Source organism: Ascaphus truei, chromosome 6, assembly GCF_040206685.1.
Source record: "Ascaphus truei isolate aAscTru1 chromosome 6, aAscTru1.hap1, whole genome shotgun sequence".
In the NCBI taxonomy this organism is placed as follows: Eukaryota; Metazoa; Chordata; class Amphibia; order Anura; family Ascaphidae; genus Ascaphus; species Ascaphus truei.
In genome coordinates this window covers 128,272,543-128,299,599 of record NC_134488.1, presented here as the reverse complement: position 1 = coordinate 128,299,599, position 27,057 = coordinate 128,272,543, and the positions used below count along the sequence as shown (strand labels likewise).

Genomic DNA, 27,057 nt, shown 5'->3' with positions numbered 1-27,057 from the left:
ATTTTAACAACTTTACCCAATTTTCCAACTCTATCTGTCCATGAAATGTCTGTGAATTGACTGTATATCCTCTGTTAATTTAATGCAGACATGCACAACTCCAGACCTCGAGGGCCGGAAACAGGCCAGATTTTAGGATATCCCTATTTCAACACAGTCGACTCAATTAATGGCTCAGTATGACTGAGCCACTAACTGAGCCAGCTGTGCTAAAATAGGGATATCCTGAAAACCTGGCCTGTTTGCGGCCCTCGAGGACTGGAGTTGTGCAGGCCAGATTTAATGTAACCATGTATTTGTTATAACTCTGTGCCCAGGACATACTTGAAAATCATAGGTAACTCTCAATTTATTACTTCCTGGTAAAACATTTTATAAATAAAATCGCAAGAGGTCTAAATAAATACTTAAATCTGTCTGCAATCTCTTAACAGGTGACTTATTTTATTGGTCCACTTTTATGTACCACAAGTTCATATTCATCATTTGTAACCTCCTCTGAATTTTTGTGATCTCATTCCTCACACGCCTTCTTTTCCTAATATATAACTAAACAAACCTCTGACTAGAGTGTAACATTGAGGTCTCCGGCTGCATTAATATCACACTTATCTGCACTGACCTGTCCGGAATCCTCTCATGATGAGATTCCTTTTGCAAGTTCTCTGTGTCCTCCCAGCTCTTATAGTGACAGGTAAGTCTGTTTCTACTAAGAAGGGACGTGCTACTATCACTGAATTTTGTGCTGTTTAACTCTTTCAAAGGGACAGATTACTAGTAAGCAGTATACAAAATACATAATTAATCCCTATGTTGTTGGAGCTACACTTAAGAAGTATGGTTTGTGCTCCTTGCACAATAAAGTTGGTAAAAAGTATTATCTTATAATCTGTGATTAGCATTTTCTTATGAGTAATAATATTTTATTTGTAGGGTCATTTAACAGCCTTGGTTAACACATTCCCTCCATTACAAATTAAAGGAGATAATTATACAGGAATGTGCATAAAGGCAGGTAATACATAACTGTGTATATTGTATCTCAGGATGCAGGTGAGTAATTACCCTTGTTCAGTGGTGTGGTTCAGAAATTTTAGCAACGGGTTCTCTCTCCCCTTACCGCCCTTGCATAGTGAAAAATCATAATCAGCTCTCCCCCTCATCAACAGATTTTCCCCAGTCCCCCCTTCATCAGATCTACCCCAGTCCTCCTCATCAGATCTTCCCAGTCACTCTCATCAGATCTCCCCGAGTCCCCTTCATCATCACCACATCTCCCCTACCCCTCAGCGTACTCACATCTCCCCTAGTCCACCCCCCCCCCATCTCCCTCAGCCCCTCTCACATCTCCCTCAGATCTCTCCCTCCCCTCCTCAATGCCTGCCTGGACACAGGTGGGGGGGAAATGGTATGAAGTGGCAGCAGTCCCCCAGCCAGTAGAAGAATCTCTTGAGGCAGAGCACGAGGTGAGGAGCGCTCTAGCGGAAGACACCGGAAGTTCCGGGTCAGACTGCTCGATAGCGCACCTCCCCTGCAGTCCTGCTCTGCTCCTGCTCTGACACAAGTGATTCTACTACTGGTTAATGCACCGGTTCTGTGAACTTGGGAAATTCCAGGAACAGGTTCGCAGAACCGAGGCGAACCGGCTGAATCCCACCACTGCCATTGTTATGGAAAGGAATGTAAGAGCCACTCCTGTTATGGGGCTGCAACACATTCATAAAGATCCCACCAGCAGTGAAAAGGTTAGTTTTGTTACCATCATAACTGAAAGCCACCAAGCAAGGACCAACACATGAGTTAGAGGTAATGGTGCATGATAGGGGGAGAAGTCTTAGATACAGATAGAAATCTGTACATTTTGTTATAATGTATTGTGCATCAGTTTAGCAGCAATGGGACTTTTGATGAATAGAAAAAATTGGGGAATGACCCCCAAAATGTACCGAGGCTACTACCCAGGCTGTAAATATATCAGTCCATAGAACAGGGAGAAAGACACCACATCTTCATAAAATATTGCTATAAAAGCTATTAGAACTTCAAACGTATCCGGACTAAATCAGGGTGGTGGGCTAGGAAGCATATATCACCGGTAGAAGTACAGAAAGGCACGTCCAAGGAAATGCCTAAAGGTAAGTCAATGTATCCGGTATCCGTCGGCCTCACCTCCACCCTGTGTCCAACGATGTCACAATTCAGCTGTTCAGTACTCACGGAGATTGATGTGGTCTGCCTGTAGCACTGATGTGTAAGCAGCTTGTGTCCTGGCTGCTCGTGGTGTCGGCGTGCTCCTGCCGGAAGTGACGACAAGGGAAAGGAAAAAACGAGTGACTCATCGGTCACAGTTCCTCCAACCAGCCAAACGCATTGAAAAAGTAAAAAAAAAGTAATAAAACTTTATTGATTCAAACAGTGAACATCAGCAAAGAGATACTCTGACGCGTTTCATCCAATGGTGGACTTTATCAAAGAGTGATAAAGTCCACCATTGGATGAAACGCGTCAGAGTATCTCTTTGCTGATGTTCACTGTTTGAATCAATAAAGTTTGTTTTACTTTTTCAATGTGTTTGGCTGATTGGAGCAGCTGTGACCACTGAGTCACTTGTTTTTTCCTTTTGATGAATAGTACCTCTCATTTTTAATACATTTCAAGCTCTGTTTTTACATCTAAACAAATTAATAAATGATCACCAAGGTGTTGTTTTCAAGATATTTTTATGTAAAAGTTGTGATATTAAACTGATTTTGTGGTGCGGTGTCAACAAGAATATGTAAAATAGTTCAGCCAGTGAAGTTAATGATTGATATAAAGTCAACGACGCGGCCTCTCTTACTGAGCCTTCAACTAATAACAATATATTTATCTTTCAGGTTATTCGCTCTCATGTAAAGTGTGTGTGGATACTTTTGGTTCACTCTGCATTGGCAAGTCTAAGATCTGCTCTCCTGATAACGTTTGCATGTCTTCATACACAGAGAACACAGCAGGTTTGTTGTATATGTCAATGACTTTAATGTACTAGTGAGGTTATTTTATTTTAGAGGTAAGAAAATTAGATACTGTACATTTTATATCGTTTTATATCGTCAATGGGAGAGAAAAAGAGATAGAAAATGTTAAGATCTTTTTGAGAAACTGGAGCGGTATCAAAACCCTGTGACAGAATAATAATCGGATTCATAGAACAGTTCTGAAGAAATAGCCAGTGCCACATTATCTAAAGTACATAGCCTAGAATCTATTTGTTAACATTAATCTTGTGTAAGAACTGATTAACCAATTTAGTTATTTGCTGTATCTATTTCGGTCAGTTAATAAGAATATTATTTTAATACTTTGTCTGTAGCCGGAAACATGGAAACAGTCTTGATCAGAAGTTGTGATTCCAAAAGCAAGTGTGGAATGTCTGGGAGTATTAGCAATCATGCAGTCAAAAGCAAGATGAACACCTCCTGTTGTACCACTGACAACTGCACTCCTCCCAGGACCACCTGTAAGTGCCTCAGTGTCATTATTTACCTAACTGTCTGTGCTACCTCCAGTAATATATCTGTGCAATACTGTATTTCTATCTTCGCTTCTGTGTTACATGCACCACCTGTGTTTAGATACAGTACATTTTACTTTTACACACCAGAGCATGTCACCATGCAAAGTCACATCTGTATAAATAACCCTGTACCTCACTGGTTTTATTTTCTTTAGGTATTAAGTCTGGAAATTTCAATATGTTTTTTTCTCACTATTCTTTCCTACAGTATGTCAGTTCCCTCACCTCACTGGTTCAATGATTACACAATAGTTACTGTCACGCTTGTGCTCTCCTCACAAGCGCAGGGAAAAGGGGAAGGACCCGTTAGCGAGGTGGGGAGGCCGCAGGGGATACAAAGGGAGTAAGTTGCCGCGCAGCTTGGGATTGGCGCACGTAGTTACGTGAGCCCGCCGTGCGCATGAGAAAGCGCGACATGTTCGGAGGTGCGGTGCCTACTCAGAGACACGAGTGATCCAGCTGCATGTGCGCGCATGCTCTGACAGCAGAGCGGGAGTGCGCGCGTTCTCAGGCACCAACGCGGGGGTGTGGGAAGCCAACGCTTCAGCACGGGAGTCTTGAAACGGAAACCAGGAACATGGGCATGGCATGGAGTCCAGAGCACAAGGTAACATCCAGAGAAGGATTGCTTCTTGGAGAACGTTCAGACTTCTTAAAGGCATAGTGACAGAAACAGCAAGGTGCAGCAAAACTAAACATAACATAAGGGTTCTTAGTCTAATCCATTGGCCAAGGAATTATAAGACTGCTACCACGTCAAGGTGAACCCTACTAAGCAGGTACCTACACTACCTGACGGTAAACTAACCTCAATAGTATAAGAGTGACTGTCCCAGTCTTGTGGAACCCACAGAAAAAAAGTAAAGGTCCCAAGGAGGTCCAGCCAGGAACAGTATGCGATGAGTACCAGCAGGCACCAGGGCAGACAGCAAGTCAAAGAGACTTCCTGTCAGGAGGAAGAGGGCAGGGTTTGCCAGAAAGCAAGATGGCGTTGCTTGCTTCAGAATCCTTAAAGACACAGGATCTTGACTCGCAGCTAGAGAGCGGCGATCAGAAGTAAACAGGTAAGGAAGGGACACGCCACAGGGGGCGTGTTCTGCGCATCGTTACAGTACCCCCCTCTTAAGGATCGAACTCCGAGTGATCCAAGAGACTTAGGGGCAGCGATGCATAGGAAGGTAGGCTCACAGCTAGAGGGCAGCGCACGCCACACAGAGAATCAACAGGAAATCTTGACTCGCAGCTAGAGGACGGCGCATGCCATACAGGGAGACATCAGGGAAACTAGGCATGGGTAGAGAATACGCCACAAGGGGGCGCGAAGTTGACTCGCAGCTGGAGGGCGGCGAACGCCGTCACGTGTACGCACCACGTGTGAGAGAATGCGTGACGCGACCGGGGGTGGCCGGGCTCCGTGGTACGAGTAGGGAACCGCGGGTGCATGCATGCTCTATAAGGAGAGCGGGAACTGAGATGCGGCAGGTAAGGAGGGAGCACACCGCAGGGGGCGTGTTCCCCGATTCCTTACAGTTACATTGCACAGAAACTCATTGCTGTCTCATTGCAGTTGGGATAATTGTAATTATACTGTATAAACATTGTTCAGTGTCTCACTACACTAGGTGGTTACATTGCACAGATGTTTCTCACTGTGTATGCACTACTATTTGACTGCAAGGACAATGCCCACTTCTGCAAACTATTAGGATTACACTATTCGGTATGTTATATGCACTTACATCTGTTGATATCCATCTTTGGCTACAAAATCTACTCTATGGGCTGGCAGTAAACCCTGGTATTCACTGGTTTGCTAGTTGTTATCGTGGGGTTTTCCCCCTTCATCCTTTGGTTCTGCACTTGAGTGACAGCAGGGGATGGCATATCCTGTTGTGGTTGGGCAAATAGGATGCCCGCTCCTTGGCTGTAATTAAGTGCAGAACCATCCAAAAGTTAGTGTTGTTGCTACCTGTGGCAGGACGGCCTGTAGATGAGGTCAGACAATAGTCCACATGTGTAGTTTCAGGTTAAAGCAAATGTTAAGTGGTTTTATTTCTCCATAGCAGAACTAAACATTTGGGGCACACTGTCCCTTTAAGGCAACACAAAACTTAGCAAAATAACACCTACTCCATATTGGGTGAACTTACTAACAAGCCAAGCCCTATCTATCAGTCTGGCTGGCTAACGCCAGTCCCCAACCTTTTTAACATACACCACGTCAGTCAGGAAACAATATTACAGTTCTTACTGTGTTTTAGAAAGAGGCTAGCAGCTTGCATAGGACAGCTATGCAGTCTGAGACAGCCACTTTCCACAAGCATAACATTCCTTATCAAGGGTGGCTGTCAGCTGTCACCGCTTACTTCCTGATTGCCCAACCATTCTTCCTGGGTTAACCTTCTGTCCTGGATGAACACTGTTACACAATATATGGATAAAGGGCTATTTCAGTATCAATTCATTATTCTTTGTTAGTGTTATTATATATTCTTATGTCATGCTACATTCAGTGCTGTAGAAAATGAAACACATTGGTTTAACAAAAGTGCAAGATTAATACAATGTTGAAATGCATGGGGCAGACAGTAAGAGTAGAGGTGGGTGAATTATTCGCCGACATTCAAGTTAGCTGTGAATCTGCTATCAGCCGCAGATATTCACTGTTCAGTCTCAAAGATGTATCAAAGATGTACATTCCCTTTTTGATTCTTATCCCTGAACATTCGCAATCAAATTGGAATTCATGTACATTCAATGTTTAAAAGTGACAGAGACATGAGGTGAAAGCGAAAGAGAGGAGGAGGAAGGGAGAGAGAAATAGAGGAGGGTGAGGAGAGAGCAGAGTGAAGAGTCAGAAAAGGGGTCACATTTGGCTAATAGGGCTATTTATCTTTAGTCAAGAGCGGGGGGTTAGATTTGTTGGGAGTGGGGAAGGATGGTAGTAGTTGCGCCTGTGAGAGTGGTTAGGCCCCCACAGATGGTGGTGGTTTGGGTTAACCTCTTAATGACCTTTAAAGTTAGTAATGCATTACATGGCCATGCTTTACTAGCCAATAAGGTTAACAAGGGGGGTAGGTAGTGTAGTTAAATGTTGTTATAAATAACCTTTTATGCCTATGGTGTAACTATTATTACAGAACCCTATTGTAGAAATATTGGTAATGTGATTGCGATGCAAGAATCAACGCGCTATTCACGGTCTTGTTATTTTGCACGGTCAAGCAAAATAATATTACAACCTATTCTGCAGCCACAGGGTCATATGCAGGATATAAATGAGGCCAGATAGCTCTTTGAACTCATCTCTCTTTGAAAGCACAACAATAGTATATTCTTAACTTTATTGAGAATGTCACAGCAAAATAAAGGGTGCTTGAGATGTTATTAGTGGTGAGAGAGTGCTTCTCTAGGTGAAGGTGCTTTTGTGTTAAGGGAAGGTCGAAACGGATTGCTTTGCAAGGGAGTTGATAAGAATAGGAGTACTCACTCAGCCTGCATGGATGAAAAGGAAGTGTGGTATTCCTGTCAAACAGGAACAGTAACAGGACTATGCTAACTGTGAACACAGACAGGGGAGTTGAGATAATCCATCTCAGCTAGGGGGAATACAGAGATTGTCAGGGCAACCAGCTATTGTCAGACTGTAGAGGGGAATGTATCAAAAATGTAACAGTTTCCACATGCTCTGGGTGTTACAGATGCAGGGATAGCAGACATTCAAATAGAAAGGGCTAACAGGCAGAGCTGCAAGGGAAAACAGAAAAATATACAGTCCTGTTCCAGGACACTCCCCGTCTGGTATCTGGAGATACCACTATAACTAAATTATGTGGAACATATGTAAATACACAACAATAATGCATAACATGGTGTTTTCATAACAATGTGATACCGGCCGGTACCACTGGCTCCAAGGCCCCTTTTGCAAGGGATGCCAGGTGGGTGCACTGTTCAGGCTTGCTGAGTGCTCCACAATGTCTTTCAGAGTCCATAGAACGGATGATCAGTCTGATTCGGACATTAGCAGAATAGTCTCTGTTAATGGGCCTTATAAAGGTGTTCACAATTCCTTGTTTAGTGACTCTTACTTTGACCTTGCGGACCCTTTCATCTCTGCTTGGGATGGTTTCAATGATAAGTCCCATAGGCCACTCATTGCGTGCTACCTGCTTATCCTTTAACAGAACAACGTCCCCTTCTTGGATGTCTTGTTTGACAATTTGCCATTTGTGGCGTTCCTGAAGTGTCACAAGATATTCACGCCTCCAGCGGTCCCAAAATGTGTTAGTGAGGCACTGCAGCTGCCTCCACTGGCGTTTGTACATGTCTTTTTAGTTAAAATCTCTGACTGGGGTTGGGATGTCTCCTACCTTTTATGTGAGGAGCATTACTGGTGTCAGAATACTTGGCGATTCTGGATCTGTAGATACTGGGATCAAAGGCCTCGCATTGACAATTGCTGACACCTCGGCCATTAATGTGGTTAGCACTTCATGAGTGAGTCGAGCCAAGTTAGTTTTTAACATCATAGAATCCAAAATGCGTTGAGCCACTCCAATCATGCGTTCCCATGCTCCACCCATGTGAGAATAATGAGGAGAGTTGAATATCCACGTACACTCCTGGTCACGCCAGTATTTCTGGATGCTGTTGTCTTCAACACCTTTAGTGTTTATTTGTAATTCCTTGCATGCTCCAACGAAATTAGTTCTGCAGTCGGAATGTATTTGTTTGACTGGTCCACTGATTGCAAAGAATTTTCTGAGGGCGTTTATGAAGCTTGATGCGTCCATAGATTCTATGACCTCAATGTGTATGGCTCGTGTACTCATACAGGTGAAAAGTGTATGACTCGTGTACTCATACAGGTGAAAGGTAGCACCCATCGCTTGCTGTCTGCTAGTCCACCCCTTGTTTTTCGTGAGCTGACCATCCAGGGTCCTAAAACATCGAGTCCTACACAGGTAAAGGTGGGTTCTGTACTAAGTCTGGCGTGTGGCAGGTCCGCCATCTTTTGATCTTGGCTTTTGCCCCGCAACATGCGGCACTTATTACACTTGTGGAGAATGCTAGCGACGCACCTTTTTATTCCAATGATCCAAATTCCTGCTGCTCTGATAGTTCCTTCTGTGAAGTGTCGTCCCTGATTCATGACTTGTTCATGATAGTGGAGAACCAACAAAGTAGCGATGTGATGTTGGCCAGGGACAATAAGAGGATTACTTTCCTCCCTGCGTAGTTGGCCTTTTTGAGGCAACCTCCTATTCTAATGAGGCCATTATCGTCGATTTAAAGGATTCAGCTTCCACAGGAGGCTGTTTTTAGAGATGCTCTTCTCTCCGTAGATGCAACTGATCTCCTCTGCATACATTTCTCTCTGAACGTGACGGAAAACAGTCTCTTTTGCCCTTGTAACTTCATCCACAGCACTGGTTACTTTACCACCTGCAGTTTGGCGGAAGGAGATAGCTATGTGCCTGAAATACGCTACTGCTCGCAGGATGGCCGTCCACCTAGAGAAGCGATAGAATTGATGCAATACAAATGCGTTCCTGGGCAGTATGTTCATGAGTAAAATGGATGCTTGAGGTCTTATCTCCGTGTCTTTTTCGGGATCTACAAGTTCAAAGTCGTCGGCTGCGGTTGACGGTGTTTCGTCTACTTGCGTTAGAAACATTGGTCCTGTAAGCCATGACGGGCTTTGTACATGTGCTGCGGACACTGATCTAGTAGCATGGCCTGGAGGATTTTGGTCTGTGAGCACATGTTGCCATTATTCTGATTGAGTTGATTTCCTTATCCTTTCTACTCGGTTGGCCATGTATACATAGAATCTTTGTTTTTTGTTACATATGTAGCCTAATACCACTTTACTATCTGTGTAAAACCTGATAGCATCTGGTTTACAGTCCTTTTCATTTTCAATGAGTTCTGCCAATTCTACTGCTAACACTGGGCCTCATAGCTCGAGTCTGGGTATAGTGTGGTCTGGTTGTGTTGCCAGTTTAGCCTTGTCAAGCATGAACCTGGTATGGTGACTTCCATCTGCGTCTGTTGTTTTTATGTTGGCCACCGCTACTAGGGCTTTTGTTGAGACATCTGAGAATATGCAAAGCTCTTTGCTGTATGCAGCAGTGAGGGATGTGGATGAGTAGGGGCGTGGGATCTGAAGTTGCTTAAGGGTCTTCAAAGAATCCTTCCACGTTTCCCACTCTTTCCATCTTTCTGGAGGCAGTGGGGTGTCCCATTCCTGCTTCTCGAAGGACAATTCTCTGAGAAGAGACTTTCCTTGTATAGTGACTGGGGCTACAAATCTCAGTGGGTCGTAGAGACTATTTACCGTAGACAGGACTCCACGTCGGGTGTAGGGTTTTTCCTCGATGGACACCTAGAATGTGAATGTGTTTGTTTTGAGATTCCAGCTTAACCCCAGACTTCACTGTATGGGAGGCGTGTCGGTCCTCAGATCCAAATTCTTAAGGTCGCTCACGTGATCATCTGTATATAACGCCTTCATCACTATGGCACTATTGGAAACTATTTTATGCAGTCTTAGGTTGGCATTTGCTAACATCTTTTGCGTCCTTTTGAGTATGTCTATGGCTTCTTCTTCTGTGGGGAATGATTTCAATCCGTCATCTACATAGAAGTCTCTTTCGACAAAATTCTTAGCATCTTTCCTGTACTCTTCTTCTCCTTCTTGGGCCGTCCTTCTGAGCCCGTAGGTGGCCACTGCAGGTGACGGGCTGTAACAGAAGACATGTACTTTCATTCTGTACTTTATGACTTCGTCATCTTTATCGTCGTTCTGGTACAACAGGAACCTTAAGTAATTTCTGGTGTCTTCTTGCACAAGGAAGCAGTGGAATATCTGTTGGATGTCTGCTGTTATGGCAATTTGCTCTATGCAGAAGCAGATCAACACTCCTAGAAGACTGTTTGTCAGGTCTGATCCAGTGAGTAGGACATCATTTAGAGAGATTCCCTGGTGCTGAGGACTGGAATCGAACACTACCTGGATTTGACCGGGTTTCTGGGGTTGGTAGAAACCAAATGATGGGAGGTACCAGCATTCTTCACCTTCCTTCAGTGGTGGCGCCAGCTCTGCGTGACCACTATGGAATATCTTCTGCATGAAGGTCACAAAGTGATTCTTGGTCTCCGGTTTCCTTTGTAGATTGTGGCGGAGCGAAGTGAGCCTAGAGATGGCATGTTCTCTGTTGTTTGGGAGGCGTCTTCTTGGTGAGCGGAATGGTAGCGGGGCCACCCAACTGCCCGATCCGTCTTTGAAGAGATCTTTATCCGTTAACCTCAGGAATTATTCTCTATCTTCCATTAATGGTGCTTGCTTGTTATCGTTCCTTGTCGTCTGGAACGCTGTACACCCTAGATCAACAGTAATTTTTTCTGACACAAGAACGTCTCCATGTGTTTTGGTGATATGCCTTTGTGTCTCTTTGTTCCCAAGCTCCTCTTGGACCTGGTAGTGGTTAGGACATGATTTAAAGAGAGCTGCACGACCGTTATCCAGCATGTTTGTTCGTAGGGCATCTACGTTGTCTGTCTGAATATCTTGTCTATACATACTTCGCCCACTACCACCCATCCTAGATCGAGCCTTTGGGTGCTTGGAGCATTATGGCCCCCATTTCATTGTTCACGGATTTTGTGTGCTCTCATGATGTCCCTGCCAAGTAGCAATAAGATCTGGGCGCTTTCATCTAGTGGTGGGATACGATCAGCTATTGCCTTGAGATGGGGGTGGTAGCGTGCCACGTCTGGTGTAGGGATTTTGCTCCTATTCTCTGCCATGTGATTGCACTCTGAGTGTAGGGAGAGGTATCTTTACTTTGCCGTCCACTGAACATATGATGTAGCCGTTCACTCTCCTTCCTGTTGTTTCTATCCGCCCTGCACACCTTCTGAGTATGCAAGAAGAGGCGCTATCTTGTATGTTGAATATATCAATGAATTCTGACCTGACCAATTATCGATTGCTTTGGTCGTCGAAGATAGCATACATCCTTATGGCTCTTTCGGGTTGTCCCTCTTGGTGCACCGCTACAAGACATATCTTAGAACAAGATCTACCATCACCTCCTTTACCACAAATCTCGGTGCATTTAGACACTATGAATGGGGAAAGTGTCTTCCTCTCTTCTTCCTCACCGCCCTGCTTGGTCACAGGGTTTGGGGTTCTTGAATGGTTTAGGCTTCAATGTTTTTGGGTGTAAATCTGCTACATGCCTGTCACTATTACACTCTGTGGATTTTATAGTTTCTTTACAGTCCTTGAATAGGTGACCTGTGGAAGCACAGCATTTAAAGCAAACTTCTTATTCTCTGAGTAAGTTTTTGCGCTCCTCTATGGGCTTCATTCTGAACCCGATGCACTTGTTAAGCGGATGCGGCTTTTTATGTATGGGACATTCTTTGTTAAGGTCCCTTGGTTTCTTGTTTCCATCTACCGACTGGTCTGGACTCGTTTGAGTCATGGGGGACACGTCCGTCCTGTGGACTGAGACAGGTGATATAGCATTACCGTATCTCGCTGCTGGTCTTTCCTTCTTCAGGTTAGTGCACTGAGTGTAGCTTGCGCACCTAAGACAAAGCTGGGATCGTTCCTTGTCCTTGCTGCTTCGCGGATGAAGCTCAAGAAGAATGAGAAGGGGGGGTAGGCGACTTGCTTCTCCCTTTTGTATTTTGAGCCTTGCAAAGTCCATCTTTCTTGGAGTCTAGGACGTTGAGACCTGTTAGGGATTGGTCTGTTCTTGCAGAGTCCAGCTCCTGCAGCAGACCCCGAGTTCTCGTAACTTCAAGTAGTCTTTGGCTGCAATTCTGGGAAAGATGTCGACTCTCTTGAAGAGTGTGTCTTCGACTGCTTTGGGACTACCATAGCACCCCTCTAGCCTTTCACATACTAAGTCAAGACCTACTTGGGGGTGGTACACATTTGATGCCCTGAGCCTCTTTGCATGTTCTAAGGATTCTTTCCCCAGCCATTTGGTTAATAGGCTGAGTTTTTCCCTTGCGGAGAAGCCCAGGCTCTTGATTGCGTCTTTGAATGTGAACTTCCATATTCGGTAATTCTCAAGATGGTCGTCGAAGTTGGTAAGTCCTGTTTGCACATGTCACACCGGACCATGTACTTGCCCATGTCTGTTAGGCCTGATGCATCCGTGTGTTGGTCGTATTCTGATATGGTTGCCGGGAGGGGCCCTGCGGTCACCTCTTTCTTGGTGTGGACGTGTGATGACAGCTGATTCCTGGGTAAATTTTTTGGGATCCGGACCATTCTGCCAACAATTCCTCTGCAAAACCATTGAAACACAGCCTAGAAATCCCTGCTCGCTGGCATACCCGGAAAGGGAAAATCACATAATATTTTTACACAGGTTATGCAGTAAAACTATACAGTGTTATTGGGCAAAGCGCTAACTCTCTTGAACCCTTATACTCGGATCAGGGGTAAGCAAAACTGGGCTTGACCTTAATTTGTGAGCCATGTTACCCCAGGGCCAGCAACAGCGGGGGACAGAGGGTACTGGTGTCCCGGGCCCCGTGAGTTAGGGGGCCCGGCCGCCCGGGCCACCAACAGCGGGGGACAGAGGGTACTGGCATCCCAGGCCACGTGAGTCAGGGGGTCCGGCCGCCCGGGCCCCCTGCGCGGCCGTGCCCCTCGATAAATCCCGTCACCTGGTCACCACGGGGTGACATGATTTAGTGCACTCGCGATGTGCCAGGCAGCGCACGCTTCTCTACAAAGAAGAAGAAAGAAAAAAACTCCCCCCTCTCCTGATAGGCTGGCGCATGTTGGCATGCTGCCAGGATTTTTTTTGGGCCTGCAGCAAGCTCTATCCGAGCTTGCAAAGCGAGGCCCACCCTTTCCTGCATGGAGCAAGTGGTAAGTAATGCTACATGCCCCTCTTGCTTCCCCCTTGCCCCTGTTCCGATTCCCCCCCCCCCCGTTCTGATTCTCCCTGCTCCCCCATTCTGATTCCCCATCCGATTTCCAACACTGGCTCCGTTTCCCCCCCCTGCTTCGATTACCCCCTCCCCCTCTGGCTCTGATTCCCCCCTTGCTCTGATTCACCTCATCCCCCGTTCCGATTTCCCCCGTGTGTGTGTGTGTGTGTGTGTGTGTGTGTGTGTGTGTGTGTGTGTGTGTGTGTGTGTGTGTGTGTGTGTGTGTGTGTGTGTGTGTGTGTGTGTGTGTGTGTGTGTGTGTAAGTCTGTGAATGAATACAGACACCAACCCACAGTCAGTCACCCACCCACTTGTCAGTCAATGACCCAAGTGTCACCCAGTCAACCACCCAAGTGTCAGTCAGTTACCCACCCACGAGTCAGTCACCCACCCACCCGTCAGTCACCCAGGATAAAGTATCTGTTTAAATTTAGTGTACTAGTAGGCTGCACTTGATGGACGTTTGTATTTTTTGAACCTCATCTACTATGTTACTATGTAACTATGTAATTTAGCTAGCCTCTCCTCATAAGTTAGTTTGTCCATCCCTTTATTAATTTGGTGGCTCTTCTCAGCACTCTCTCTCTAGTTCCATGTCTTTTCTACAGCCGCGGCCCCTTTTATTCTCCGACATCACCGCATTTTTCCGGGATTTTTTCCGAATGCCACACACTTTACCGCACTTCACCATGTTCATGCCGCATTCTGACCGCATTTATACCGCATTCATGTTGCATTCACAGCCGCGGTTGATGCGCGGTTGATGTGTTTATTGATAATGGTTCGGATTTAATTGGTTGCAATTCTTCGCGTATCCGCCAGATAGCAGATATTCATGAATTGTAATGCGCATGCGCTTCAGTAATGTGTCAACTTGCAGGTGTTTCGTTTAAAAAAATACCACAGTGGTCTATTGTAATTTGGCCTTGGGACTGAAGGAAGAGGTTACAATACTGTATCAATTTACACTGGCGACACACTTTATTCGAGCTCGGCTAGTCCCACGAATTCGGGTATACCCGGGTGTATTGAGGTTTGTGACTGTTTTCTGCCCGAGTGCACTGAGGTATTTTCCAGGCAGGGATTGAAGCATTTTATTCCCGCTGTCTGCAATACTGCACAGTATATATATATATACTGCATTACAATTCATGAATTTATGCCATCTGGTAGACACGCGAAGCATTGCAGCCTATTAAATCCTAATCATTATCATTTAACAGATCAGCCGCCCGTCAGCCAGGCATGAACCCAGGCTGGGAAGGCAAACACAACGGGGCATGTCAGAGGTGAGGAGCGGCGCATTCCAGGTATCTGCCAGGTACATACTGGGTATTTGCTCGAATAAAGTGTGTCGGTGCAGTAGGCTTTTCATATTAAAGAAAGACAACCACACTTTCTGGTCTGGTTATTTTCCAGAGTCCCGCCATGAGTGCACAACTGCAGCCCGTGTTCCAAAAACCCAGAAGAACGTATGCTTATTTAATATGGGCCGCGATAAATGCAACAGATGATAAGATGGCAACAGTTGTTCAAATTTATCAGTATTTTATCGAAAACTATGACTTTTACAAATTTTCGCCAGATGCTCATGTGTGGAAGCGTGCAATAGGATAAGGTTATGTAGCGATCCATGTTTTTTTTCGTATTGATCCCGATTTTATTGGAGGTATTGGTGTGTACAGTATCACTGGGTTTTTCCTGTATCTATGATCATGCAGACGGCAAAAGGCGAAAGGTCGTGTTAAAACCAAGTAAGAAACGTCAGTCGCTGGCAAGCAATGCGCCAGCACCAGCACAGGCTTCCAATAACGGTCCGACCATCAGTGACAACCCTTGCTGTCTTACCACGCCCGGATACCTGCAGCCTGAGCCGGATTTCGCGTACAGTTTCGAGCAAGCTTGCATGTACTAAGCGATCTCCAGCCTCATCAGCTGACTACAGGTGTAGTAGTCCCGCTGTCACCTGTCAACGACGTGTATGATCAAGAATACGGGACTGGCAGTGGCTCGGCGCCAGCTGAAGGGAAATTCTATGGTGAGTAATGTTGCCGTATTTTATTCTGTTTTTTTTATTTTTAAAATATCAATAACAGTGCGATTCAAAAGGCAAGCGATTCTCCTGAAAGCAATATAATTGGCTGAGCGGCTTCTACAGTAGATACTGCACAATTGGTGAAAAGCTAGGTGCATGCGCATTGGAACCTTCTTGAAACGCATACTGTATGCGTGTCATCACATCGACTGTAGGCGCATGCGCATGTGAACAGAAGACGCCCCCCAAGAAAATTATTGGTGGGGCTGACTGTGGGAACTTCTTTAAGTAACTGACCATTACAGTAAAACTTGTACTTTTGTTTTTCCTCAGAAAAGAAAACGTTGTCATCTCATGCGGAAAACGTCGAATGGTGGGATTTCGATGGATAATATCGCTTTGTGTAACAATGCTTGCACATTGCTGAATCGGATTTTTAAAAACCACGTACCGGAGTCTACAGTTTAGTGGCCGTTGTTATTGATTAGGATAGAATACCTGAAACATTATGCTGATGTTTTCAGACCGTATACAATACTTTTTTTATATATACTGTATAATAAACCCGAAAAAATAAAAAGTATGCATTTATTCTACATGTATTATGTTAGTATGGTTTACAGTCAGCATAACAGCACAACAGTATGGTGTTATTAAAAAAAATCTTTATTCATAAAATTTAAAAAACGCAACATCTCCTTTATTAAAGTGCAGAAAGTCAAAACATTTACAGTAGGATGGTGTACAGAACAGTCAGTCAGGCCTGCACAACTCCAGTCCTTGATGGCTGCAAACAGGCCCGGTTTTCAGGACAGCCTTGAAAACCGTGCCTGTTTGCGGCCCTCGTGGACTGGAATTGTGCAGGTCTTGTGTACAGTAAGTAAATACATTTCTTTATTAATATAAGTTAAAACACGCAACATCTCCTTTATTAAAGTGGCTTATCAATGCTTACTGCATAGGCCCCTTAGTGTTTTGTTCATGAAGCTTAATTGTTATGCCCATTAAGTGTTAACAAAATAAAGGCAGATTGGAATATTCATAGCATCTGATTCTCTTCCTCTTTCTCACTTAAAGTGTCAGCTGATAGCAATATAAAGAATGGAGTGACGTGCCCAAACTGCAATTCTGCAGACTCTGACAATTGTTACACTTCGGATACCATAGAGTGCACTGGGGATGAGAAGAAGTGTGTTCTACAAACTACAACAATGACAGGTAATTCCACTATAGTCACATTGCACCGACTCTCCTTTACAGCACACACATTGCTCAGTGTCACAGTAGTACACTGAAAGTACTGAAAGACACTAGTACTGAAAGTAGTAATTAAGTTTGATAATAGAGTCAATGACATCACACCAATCCTATGCAAGTAGAGAATCGCTACAAGTGTATGAAGGTCATGGGTTCGATTCCTGCATGGTATGCTAAAATTACTACAGTAGTATAGGGGGAAGGTGTGTGTGTGTTCGTTAGCAATAAAGCATTGAATGTTAAAAAAAAAAAAAAAACTTGGAGATGTGCGCCGTGCACGTGGACCCAGCCTGATGAAGCAGGGAGAGAGGAGGGAGCTGCAGATGCTGGGTAACTCCTTGCGCGGCAGCCATTTCGCTAAAAAAAAATAAAAAAATTGGAGATATTTTGAAATCGGGGACCGTGTTATAAGCGAATCCGCGTTGTAGCGGACCGCGCTATAACGGGGTTGAGCTGTATATAGCACTTACAAGTAAGTACAGCGCACTTTACAAAGGAAACACATGGAAAAATAATGTAATCAGTGCAATAAATATAGAACCAGTTTACAATCTAAGTAATCAAACTTCACAGATTTTTCCACTGCTTACTTTACTGCAAACACATTGTCCATTTCTTGATTTAGGATGACACCCTCACCATAATAACACAATTCCAATCTGGCTCACTGCCTCACTATAACGCACAGAAACGCTACCCTACCCTATGTTTTCATTATTGCTGCACCACTCCCTGCGTCACTGTAACACAGTATTAGTAACACTGCAAATGTAGATTTTGTTCATTAAACATCTTTAAATACGAGAGACTTATGGTGACGTCAGCCTGAATGGTTGCCCAAGGAGTTAGCTCCCGAGTCCCCACGACTTAAAGCATACAGATAAGCAAATATACCAAATCCTTGGAGCACTAAAATACACCAAAGTGCAGGGGAAACTATAGGGATGAACCCCAAGACAAGCAAAAAGAACCCGCCGAGTGTCTCGTCCTATTTCTCGCCGGGCCCGAAGCTCCAACCTCTCGGTGAGACCCCACACCGCGGGCTCCCCAGGGGCTTAGGAGAACCACCGCCGGAACCAGGGACAGAGAGCAGATCCCTGAACAGAGAATATATGGAAGACCTCTTCTCCAGGATGCGGAGAGAATTTCAAGAGGATACAACCGCGGCCCTGAGGGAGGTGAGAGCCGAGATGCAGTCCCTGACGGAGCACACAGAAAGCATGGAGCATAGGAGGTCGCGGGCTCGCAGGCCTCTATGGAAGACGATATGAACCGGCTGGGATTGAAATAAGGCATCTTAAAGACCAACTAGAGGACCAGGAAAAAAGGGACAGAAGACAAAACCTCTGCATACGTTTTGTCCCTGAAGCAATCCCTCGAGGCCTACTTAAAAGACCTGTTCATTGAGCTAGTCCCTGAACTAAGCAAAGACCCCATTGAAATCTACAGGGCCCACAGAGCTCCAGGTCCAAAATCCACAGATCCAAAGAGAACCCGGGACATTCTAGTAAAGTTCCACGCGTACCGCACCAAGGAAAGGATCCTCATAGCAAACCGAGGAAAAAATGAAATTACCTTTCGGGGAACGAAGATCCAGATCTAGAGTGACCTCTCCAGGGTTACAATCGATCACAGGAGGGAGCTGAGGCCATCACTGAAATGCTGAGGAATAAAAATATCCGTTACAGATGGGGCTCCCCTTCAGATTGATTGTGGTGCTGAACGACAAGTTCACCTCAGTTTCCTATCTGGAAGATGTACCAAGGTTCCTCAGAGAACTGGGCTTCTCCCTGCCTGAAGCACCAGAGGAGGAGCAGGAGGATAACGGTCCACGGGAGCCACGAAGGCAGCGATGGGCATCAGAAAGGATCGCGGGGATGCTCACCATCAAAAAGAAAAACTAACCTGTTCGAATCCAGCTGAGTAAGACCGCAACGGGATCCTGCGCCTAGCCTGGACCCGCAAATATCAGGGGCCCACCGGGACTTCTTTTCAGGCGGATGCAGGAGGAGGGGAAGCCATGGGGTGCACGCCGCCATACATACATCGCCATCTGAGGGGATCCCTTATGATGGCCGACTTGGATTTCCCTGGTCGGGGCAGTGCCTCCCGTGGGCCAAGGGGCTTGGCCTGGGCCGCCCCCTGCCTCTGCCATGGAAGCAGCACTGAGATCCGGAGCCGTCTGGGACCTTTGCCCCTCCCCGAGGTTGGGTCTCGCCCACGGCTCCTGCATGGGCCTGAGTGAGTTGCTCTGCCTGCGGGGTCCAGCATACGGAGTTGGTGGCTGCCTCGGGGGTGGGGGGGATCGTCGCCGGCGGGGGCCAGGGGGGGAGGGCGGCCCGCGGGGAGGGGAAGGGTGGGATGGTCGGAGGTTCTGGGATCTGGAAGGATGATCAGCGACCCCACTCTGGGACTACACCATGACACTCTGGGACTACACCGCGAACCGGAGGATTGGGAGTTGATGGATGGCCCCCAACGCCAGGGTATCTCAGGACATGGGTCTGGTCCGGGCTTGTGGTGTGGGGGAGGAGGGAGGATGGTAGAGGGAGATCCCCTGCTCGTCGGTCCCAGACTTCCCCATAGATGTCCCGGTTGGGTCCTCAGGCTGAGAATATCATACTCACAGCCCTGAGGGACTTGGCTTGGGCCCCGACAAGGCAATGTGCTTGGGTCGGATAAGCGCTCAGTATAGTCATCATATCCACACTCAAGTTAAGGTTTCAGAAGGACCAACATAAAATATACATGTGGCTGCTCCCACCCCTCCTTCATTCCCCTCCCCCCATCCTCCCTCACCCCCCCCTCCTCCCTTCCCCTTCTCCCCCTCTCTCCTCCTCCCCACCTCTCTTCCCCTCCCCAACCTTCTATTCCCCTCCCCCTCCCCTCCCCCCCTCTCTTTTTTCTAGGTACCAGAGATGTTCTCCAGGTGTCCATCCAGTCAAATATTGGCTCAATTTCCTGGTCTGACCATGCCCCCATCGATATGCGTCTCACTCGGCCCTTCACCAAAAATTCACGAAATCAGTGGAAATTAAACGACTCCTTATTAAACTCCACAGAAGTGGTAGACTCGATCTCCCAAAAAAATTCTAAATACTTTGTCATAAACAAGGGCTCAGTAAAATCTCCAGTAACGCTTTGGGAAGCCCATAAGGCAACAATCCGAGGTTCCCTCATTTATATGGCGTCCTACCCAAAGAGAAAAAAGAAGAAAATCTACAAGGATCTTTTGGAGAAAGTTTGATTGCTGGAGGCTGAACACAAAACCAAACCCACAAAAAAACTATTTAAAAAGCTAGATAAAGCAAGGTCGGAATTAAAAAACGTCCAACTTGAAGAGGTACTGTAGAGCGGGCTTTAAGGTGGACAAACCAAAGGTTTTATGACAAAGGTAATAAGGCAGATCGGATTTTGGCCAATAAACTTAGAGGTCTAAGGGTAAAATCCCAAATTACAGCAATTCGAACCAAAACTGGCATCAAAACATTTAAAGAAAACGAAATTGCCCAAGAATTTTCCGACTACTACACCAAATTATATAAGTTGAATCCACCCAAAACGCTCAGTCTGGGTTGACGGCTACCCCAAAATATCTGGAAGAGTGCAGCCTACCGGCCCTCTAGGAAGAAACCGTTCTCAAATTGAATGAAAAAATAAAAGCTGAAGAAAGTAGCAGAAGTGTTAAAACAGTTTAAAACAAATAAGTCCCCAGGCCCAGATGGCTTCTCCAATTTATATTACAAGAAGCTTAAGGTGGTGCTAGCCCCCCACCTAGCAGTTTTCAATTCTTTCATGGAAGGGGAAGTTGTTCCTCCCTAGATGTCCTTAGTTAACTTAGCAATAATCCATAAAGAGGGACGGAACCCGTTGAATTGTGGTAGCTATAGACCAATCTTTCTACTTAATTCGGACCTAAAAATCTATAACAAAATATTGGCTAACAGGCTAAATCCAATAATAGCGAGTTTAATCCACAAAGACCAGGTGGGATTCATTCGGGTAGATAAGCCTCGGATAACACTCGCAAAATTATAAACATTATCGACCACGCGAACGTTTTTCGTCTCAAAAACAAAAGCTTGTTTATTGAGCTGAGATGCTGAAAAAGCATTTGATAGAATTAGATGGGATTTTCTGATTCAAACATTGATCAAATTTGCTTCAACGGGCCCTTTCTCGAGGGGGTCAGAGCACTATATCAGAACCCATCAGCATTTGTGAAGCTCCCAGGAGGAGGCTCAGTCCCTATAAAAATAAGAAATGGTACGAGACAGGGTTGCCCCTTGTCCCCACTACTCTTTGCCCTATCGATCGAGCTCTCGCAGGCAATAATCCAAAAAGACTCAAATATAAAGGGTATTGGGATAGGAGAGAGGGAGTATAGATCTCGTTATTTGCAAACGATGTAATTCTGTCCCTGTCCTCTCCCCTGATAACCCTTCCCAACCTTCAGACCCAGCTTGAAAAATTTGGCCAGCTGTCGGGGTTTAAAATCAATAGCGACAAATCTGAAGCCCTGAATCTATCTCTGACACCCCCGGAAGTAAAACTTCTGCAAGCAAATTTTAGTTACAAATGGAGCTCTAATAACATTAAGTACCTCGGGATCAAAATTGCGAACTCCTATGGAGCTCTACATAAATACAACTTCCCTCCGCTGTTCGCGGAAATGAAAAAGGATCTCCAGAGCTGGAATGAAAACCAAATTTCGTGGCTGGGAAGAGTAGCGTCCATAAAGATGAACATTCTACCTAGGCTACTGTATTTATTCCAGACGTTGCCGATCCATGTCCCAATAGCGGACCTGAAAAATATTCAAAATAGAATTTTCCAATTCGTTTGGAACGATAAAAAGCCTAGAGTAGCCAGATCAATCATGATGGCACAGAGGGAGTGTGGAGGCCTGGGAGTACCAGATATATCTAAATATTACCTAGCAGCCCATTTAAAACAGGCGGTGACTTGGAATAACGATCCAACGTCCTGCTGCTGGTTGGAGATTGAGGCCTCCTATGTCTCCCACTAGCCCTCCCGGCCCTACTGTGGCCTGGGGGGGCGGGGGGGAAAGGGAGATAATGTCGGGCAAGACAAACCTGGGAGCTGTGAGATGCACGTGGAAGATATGGTCTAAGTCTAGAACTAAACACAGTTTAACGTCATCCCCTTCAGAAAACATTAATTTATTTGGCAACCCGGATTTTCCCCCGGGTTGCGACCGCAAAGACTTTAAACAATTTAAAAAAGCTAATATAACAATGGTTTCCGGTTTGATAGACAGGGGAAAGCTCATGTCTTTTTCTGAACTACAGAAGAAATACCACCTAGTAGTTTTCCCCGTATTCAGTTTTCTTCAGATCAGACACTTCCTGATATGGGTTTCTCCCAACTCTAAGTTTGAATAACCTACCAACTTTGAGAAGTTATGCGCAGTGGGGATGTATCAGAAGGGTCTGATCTCAGTATTATATAAAGGGTTAGCATGATCCTTGATTCCCGTCAACCATAGCTACATGCTAAAATGGACTGAAGACCTCAATCTAGAGATAGAGATGACTGGAGGACATTTGGGAAGCTGCAGCTAAAACGTCAATTTACACCACTATCAAAGAGAATATCTACAAAATTCTATTCCATTGGTGCCTCACCTCAAGTAGGCTGAGCCAAGTCTTCCTTGGTCGGTCTGGCCTCTGTTGTGGGGGTTGTGGCCAGAAAGGAGACCTGGCACATATTTGGTGGACGTGCCCGGGTATACGGCCGTTCTGGGGTATGATACACTCTCTAGTAGAGGAGATGGTGGGAATGGAGGTTCAGTTTAACCCATTGACATTTCTACTCGCAAAACCCATGGAGGGACTCCCTGCCACATCCAGAAAACTTGTCTCGTTCATTTTGACAGCAGCTCGCTGCTCAATCGCAGCAAAATGGAAGATCAAAAAGCCTAGTAGACAAATTGAGTTAGCCAGAATAAGAGAGGTCCAATCAATGGAGCTATTATCTGCTCTCCTGAAACAAAATGTAGATAAATTCAACAAAGTCTGGGATGGGTGGCCTTACGGCTAAAACCAAGAACGCTGACCAATGCCGGTGTCATGAAGCATCCTGGCGCTAGTCTTGTGTGGGGCAGCTGGCAGGGGGGGTTCCCCTCTTCCCCCTCTCTCATCACCCCCCCCCCCCTCCACTTCCGTCCTCCCCCCTCTTCTCCTTCCTACCCCCTCTCTTTTCCTCTTCTTGCCCGCCCTTTTCTTTTTCTTCCTGCCTCTGTCCCCGCTTTCTATCACCCTTACTATTAATGGGGAAAAGCTGGTCCTGCTTCTTGGGTGCTCACCCTCCCGGCTGGAGCGTGGGGGGAGGTCCGTGACCTGGGGGTGCATCCTTTAAGACCAGGGGGAGAAAACTTTGCGTCTGACTAGCCCGAGTTCTACGTACTTCTTTTGACGTGTTTATCAGGACTGTAAATGGCTATCGACCTTAACCTGGGTCTGCGTTATATTATGATGTATGTTTTTCCCTGTAAAATCGCAATAACATTTTGAAAGAAAAAAAAAATCTTTAAATACTGCACAATACTGGGTAGGTATAGGTGTTATTAGCATCTGACATCTCCAAAGGTACAATAGGAAATAGAAATATCTGTATGAAACCTTTATTAAAATACCGTCTTTTTGTTTTGATCCACTATGGATGAAGTTTCTTAAGAATATAAGAAATCTTTATAATTGCTTTATAGCTTATTTGCTTTGTATACTGGAACTGTGTAGTCTAATATTACGTTACTGGTATGCAGGGCAGAATCTTATATTTTGGTGTAATTCCGAAACATTACATGCGGCCCTAATACTGTACATAGAATAGAAGAAGTAACGGCGGTCACTGCATGAATGGAATCTCCGCCAAAGTGAAGATAAAATCAATCTTTATTCAAGACGTGGTGCTGGACATCACATAGATTCAATTCTCTGATGCGTTTCGTTCCGTTTAGGAACTTTATCAAAGAGTACTGTACATAGTTCCAGTGTAAGTTGGGTGAGGGCCAGTTTGTATGGACAAGTCAATGCAGTCAGTCAAAGTTCTCTAAATCTGCACTGTACTTTTAGTCTGTTATTACAATGCAGCCCCAAAGCAGTAAGTAACACCTATGCTGTGAACGTACAATGTGTAATGGACGTGCTCGCCACAAACCTGGAACGGACCGCAGGGCTGAGGTGGGGATATGGAAACACCGACCTGGGTCCGGATTGTGGATACCATAGTCGTGTGTCGCCAGGTCAGGATTGGAGAGAGCAGCGTAGTTGATATCCAGGCTGGGGTCAAGGCAGGCGGCACAGGAGCGATGGTCGGGGTCACAGGCTGGGGTCGGCATATGGGAAGGCTTCAGCATAGGGGCTTCAGCACAGTGAAGACCGAAGGGAGGAGCTTCAGCGCAGGAGATCCAGTGCAGGGAAGGCCTCAGGAATAGGGAAGCTTCAGCGCAGGTGCTTCAGCACAGGAATTGACCTCCGGAACAGAGAATTTACAGCGCAGGGGATCCAGCACAGGCTCTTCAGCACAGGAAAGTCTCCGGAACAGAAAAGCTTCAATTAAGGGGCTTCGGCACAGGGAAGTCCTCATGAAGCAGAGTAGGTCTCTGGAAGCAGAATATACTGCAGCCAGGCAAAGGAGAGAGGCTTGTGACAAGCACAGGTTACACAGAGGGGGGAGGGCTGCACAACTGGTAGCCAAAAGGCAGACTGAAGTTTAAGGCCAAAAACAGCTGTAACCAATTGCTCAGTAGAGAGAGAGGTTTGCTTGGACCCTCTAAAGCCATGTAAGGGCGAGTTCCAGCCAAACCCAGGACCGGAACCTTTACACAATGTAACTGTAATGCAGGGAGAAAAAGAACAGTTACAATGTGCAGTAAAACTCACGTGTAAACGCATCAAGCTGTCACTGTGCCTTATAATCAGAGTAACGCTCGTGTTTTATCTTTAGTGTGTAATTACTCAGTGTAGAATAATACAAGCAGTGAGCAGCATGGATCAGATGTACTCCCCCTGCTCACTCCACTGAGGTTCAACTGCAATAATATTGTACTGTAAACGCATTTCACTGGAGTTACACTGTATTTACTCATGTTTCTCTCTTTAGGATCTAACTCAAGCATAGAGGCCCTACGTGGTTGTGCCACTGAAAGTATCTGCAATACTGGAACCCTATCCATAAGCCACCTTGGAATAAACACAGAGCTGAAAGCTAAATGCTCCAATGGAAATATTGGTCTCCACCAAGGCTTTTTCTTTCCAGCTGTTGCTCTTCTGCTGATGAAACTCTAATCTTAGTACAATCCTAAAGAAGCCTATAGGATTAATCCCCCCGTTTACGTAATGCAGAGTATATGATACTTTAGTATTAGGTGATACCTTTTTTATTTGGACTGACAATAGATAATATAAAACGTACTTATATAGTCTTATTTTCTGTGTACACATAGATTCAGATTATTAGATGTTCCTAAGTGAAAAAAACTAACAATAGCGCTCTAAACACACCCTAAATGTGACAATATACAATTCAACCACATATATGTAAATAATAAAGCAGTGTGATAATAACAATCAAGTGATCTAAAGAAAAAATTAAGAAACTTAGAAACAAACTGCAACCCTTGATAAAGACTGTTCCACTCGTCTTGCACCAGGTGATCCTCCAACAAATCAGGGGAGCTCGTCTCGTAGTTATGAAATAAAGAAACACTACATAGTGTAATACTGTTGTGAATAAATTTGTGCAAACAAAGCTCAAAAATGACTACTCACAATAAAGCAGTCAAATTCAAGCAGTCATCCAACGTAAGGGGTGGATGTTCTCTGTGTATACAGCAGCCACCAGCCCCCAACCTCCAAGGAGAAAAAAAGAAGAAAAGAGACCATATAGTGCAGATGGTATTTAGTATTAAAAGGGATTAAAAAAATGCAGGCTTACACTTCATATGATCGAGGTAGGCAGTATGATATTATAGGTAGTGGGTGCTCATCTGGACGCGATCCTTTTGAGTTCCTCACTATCCTCTGCTCCACCGCAATACTCTCGCGTCCACGCCAGGCACTCCCGTTGCGTCACGTCCGGTTGTTAAGCGAACTTCCGGATCTGATGACAGGGGTGGACATCAGTTGTTCTTCCTCTTCGGTATGGGCTGAAACACTCTACATGTTTCGCCGTTGTTACGGCTTCATCAGGAGCCTATAATATTTATTCCCCCGTTTACGTAGTGCAGAGTATATGATACTTTAGTATTAGGTGAAACCTCTTTTATTTGGACTGACAATAGATAATATAAAACGTACTTATATAGTCTTATTTTCTGTGTACACATAGATTCAGATTATTAGATGTTCCTGTCTACATATACTGTATATAGACTTTAACATTAATTATTTTATATAATAGTTACTTTCAACAATGTAAGAACTGTGCAACTGCTTTAAAATGTATTGGGAGCAGGGCAGCCGACAGATATCTTCAGGCCCAGGACAAATATAAGGACTAGCCCCCCCCCCCCCACCACCACCACCACCCCATTTTCGGACATAAAGTTTACTTAACTGTTCTCTTGTGTTATTGGAAGACTGAAATAAATATTACATAACAAAGCAATCTGTTTATTTCAATATTTTTATTATGTTACCTCAAAACTTGTTAGATATGGGCCCCCGGGCGGGGGGAAGAAAGGTACTGTATGGGTCTGGGGGGAGGGGGAATGTATGGGCCTGGGGGGAGGGGGAATGTATGGGCCTGGGGTGGTAGGGAGAATGTATGGGCCTGAAGGGGGAGGGGGAAGAGGTATGGGCATGAAGGGGGAGGGGGAGAAAAGGTGTGGGCCTGAAGGGGGAGGGGGAGAAAAGATATGGGCCTGGAGGGGGAGGGGGAGAAAATGTATGGGCCTGAAGGGGGAGGGGGAGAAAAGATATGGGCCTGGAGGGGGAGAAAATGTATGGGCCTGAAGGGGGAGGGGGAGAAAATGTATGGGTCTGGGGGGGGGGGAGAAAAGGTATGGGCCGGGGGGGGGAGAAAAAGTGTGGGTGGGGGGGAGGGGGAGAAAAGGTATGGGCCTGGGGGGGAGGGGGAGAAAAGGTATGGGCCTAGGGGAGGGGGGGGAGAAAACGTATGGGCACAGGGGGAGGGGGAGAAAAGGTATGGGCCTGGGGGAGGGGGAATGTATGGGCCTGGGGGAATGTATGGGCCTGGGGTAGTAGGGAGAAT

General features: G+C 45.5%; 2 protein-coding genes across 2 annotated transcripts in view; both read left to right on the top strand.

Moving 5' to 3' along the window:
• LOC142497886 (phospholipase A2 inhibitor and Ly6/PLAUR domain-containing protein-like) overlaps positions 1-27,057 on the top strand; it is a 188,938-nt gene that overhangs the window by 72,369 nt on the left and 89,512 nt on the right. The gene's annotated exons all lie outside the window — the stretch shown is intronic.
• Positions 559-26,383, top strand: LOC142496579 (phospholipase A2 inhibitor NAI-like). Its single transcript, XM_075603243.1, has 5 exons — positions 559-694; positions 2,877-2,993; positions 3,353-3,499; positions 16,639-16,779; positions 24,946-26,383. The coding sequence occupies exons 1-5, from the start codon at positions 640-642 to the stop codon at positions 25,128-25,130; spliced, it is 645 nt and encodes a 214-aa protein (XP_075459358.1). The 5' UTR covers positions 559-639; the 3' UTR covers positions 25,131-26,383.

Excerpts from the sequence above, each read along its gene's own strand:
- LOC142496579 (XM_075603243.1), top strand. The coding sequence starts at position 640 with ATGATGAGATTCCTTTTGCAAGTTCTCTGTGTCCTCCCAGCTCTTATA. Across the intron at positions 2,994-3,352 it reads ATACACAGAGAACACAGCAG|CCGGAAACATGGAAACAGTC; the intron begins GTTTGTTGTATA and ends CTTTGTCTGTAG. Across the intron at positions 16,780-24,945 it reads ACAAACTACAACAATGACAG|GATCTAACTCAAGCATAGAG; the intron begins GTAATTCCACTA and ends TTCTCTCTTTAG.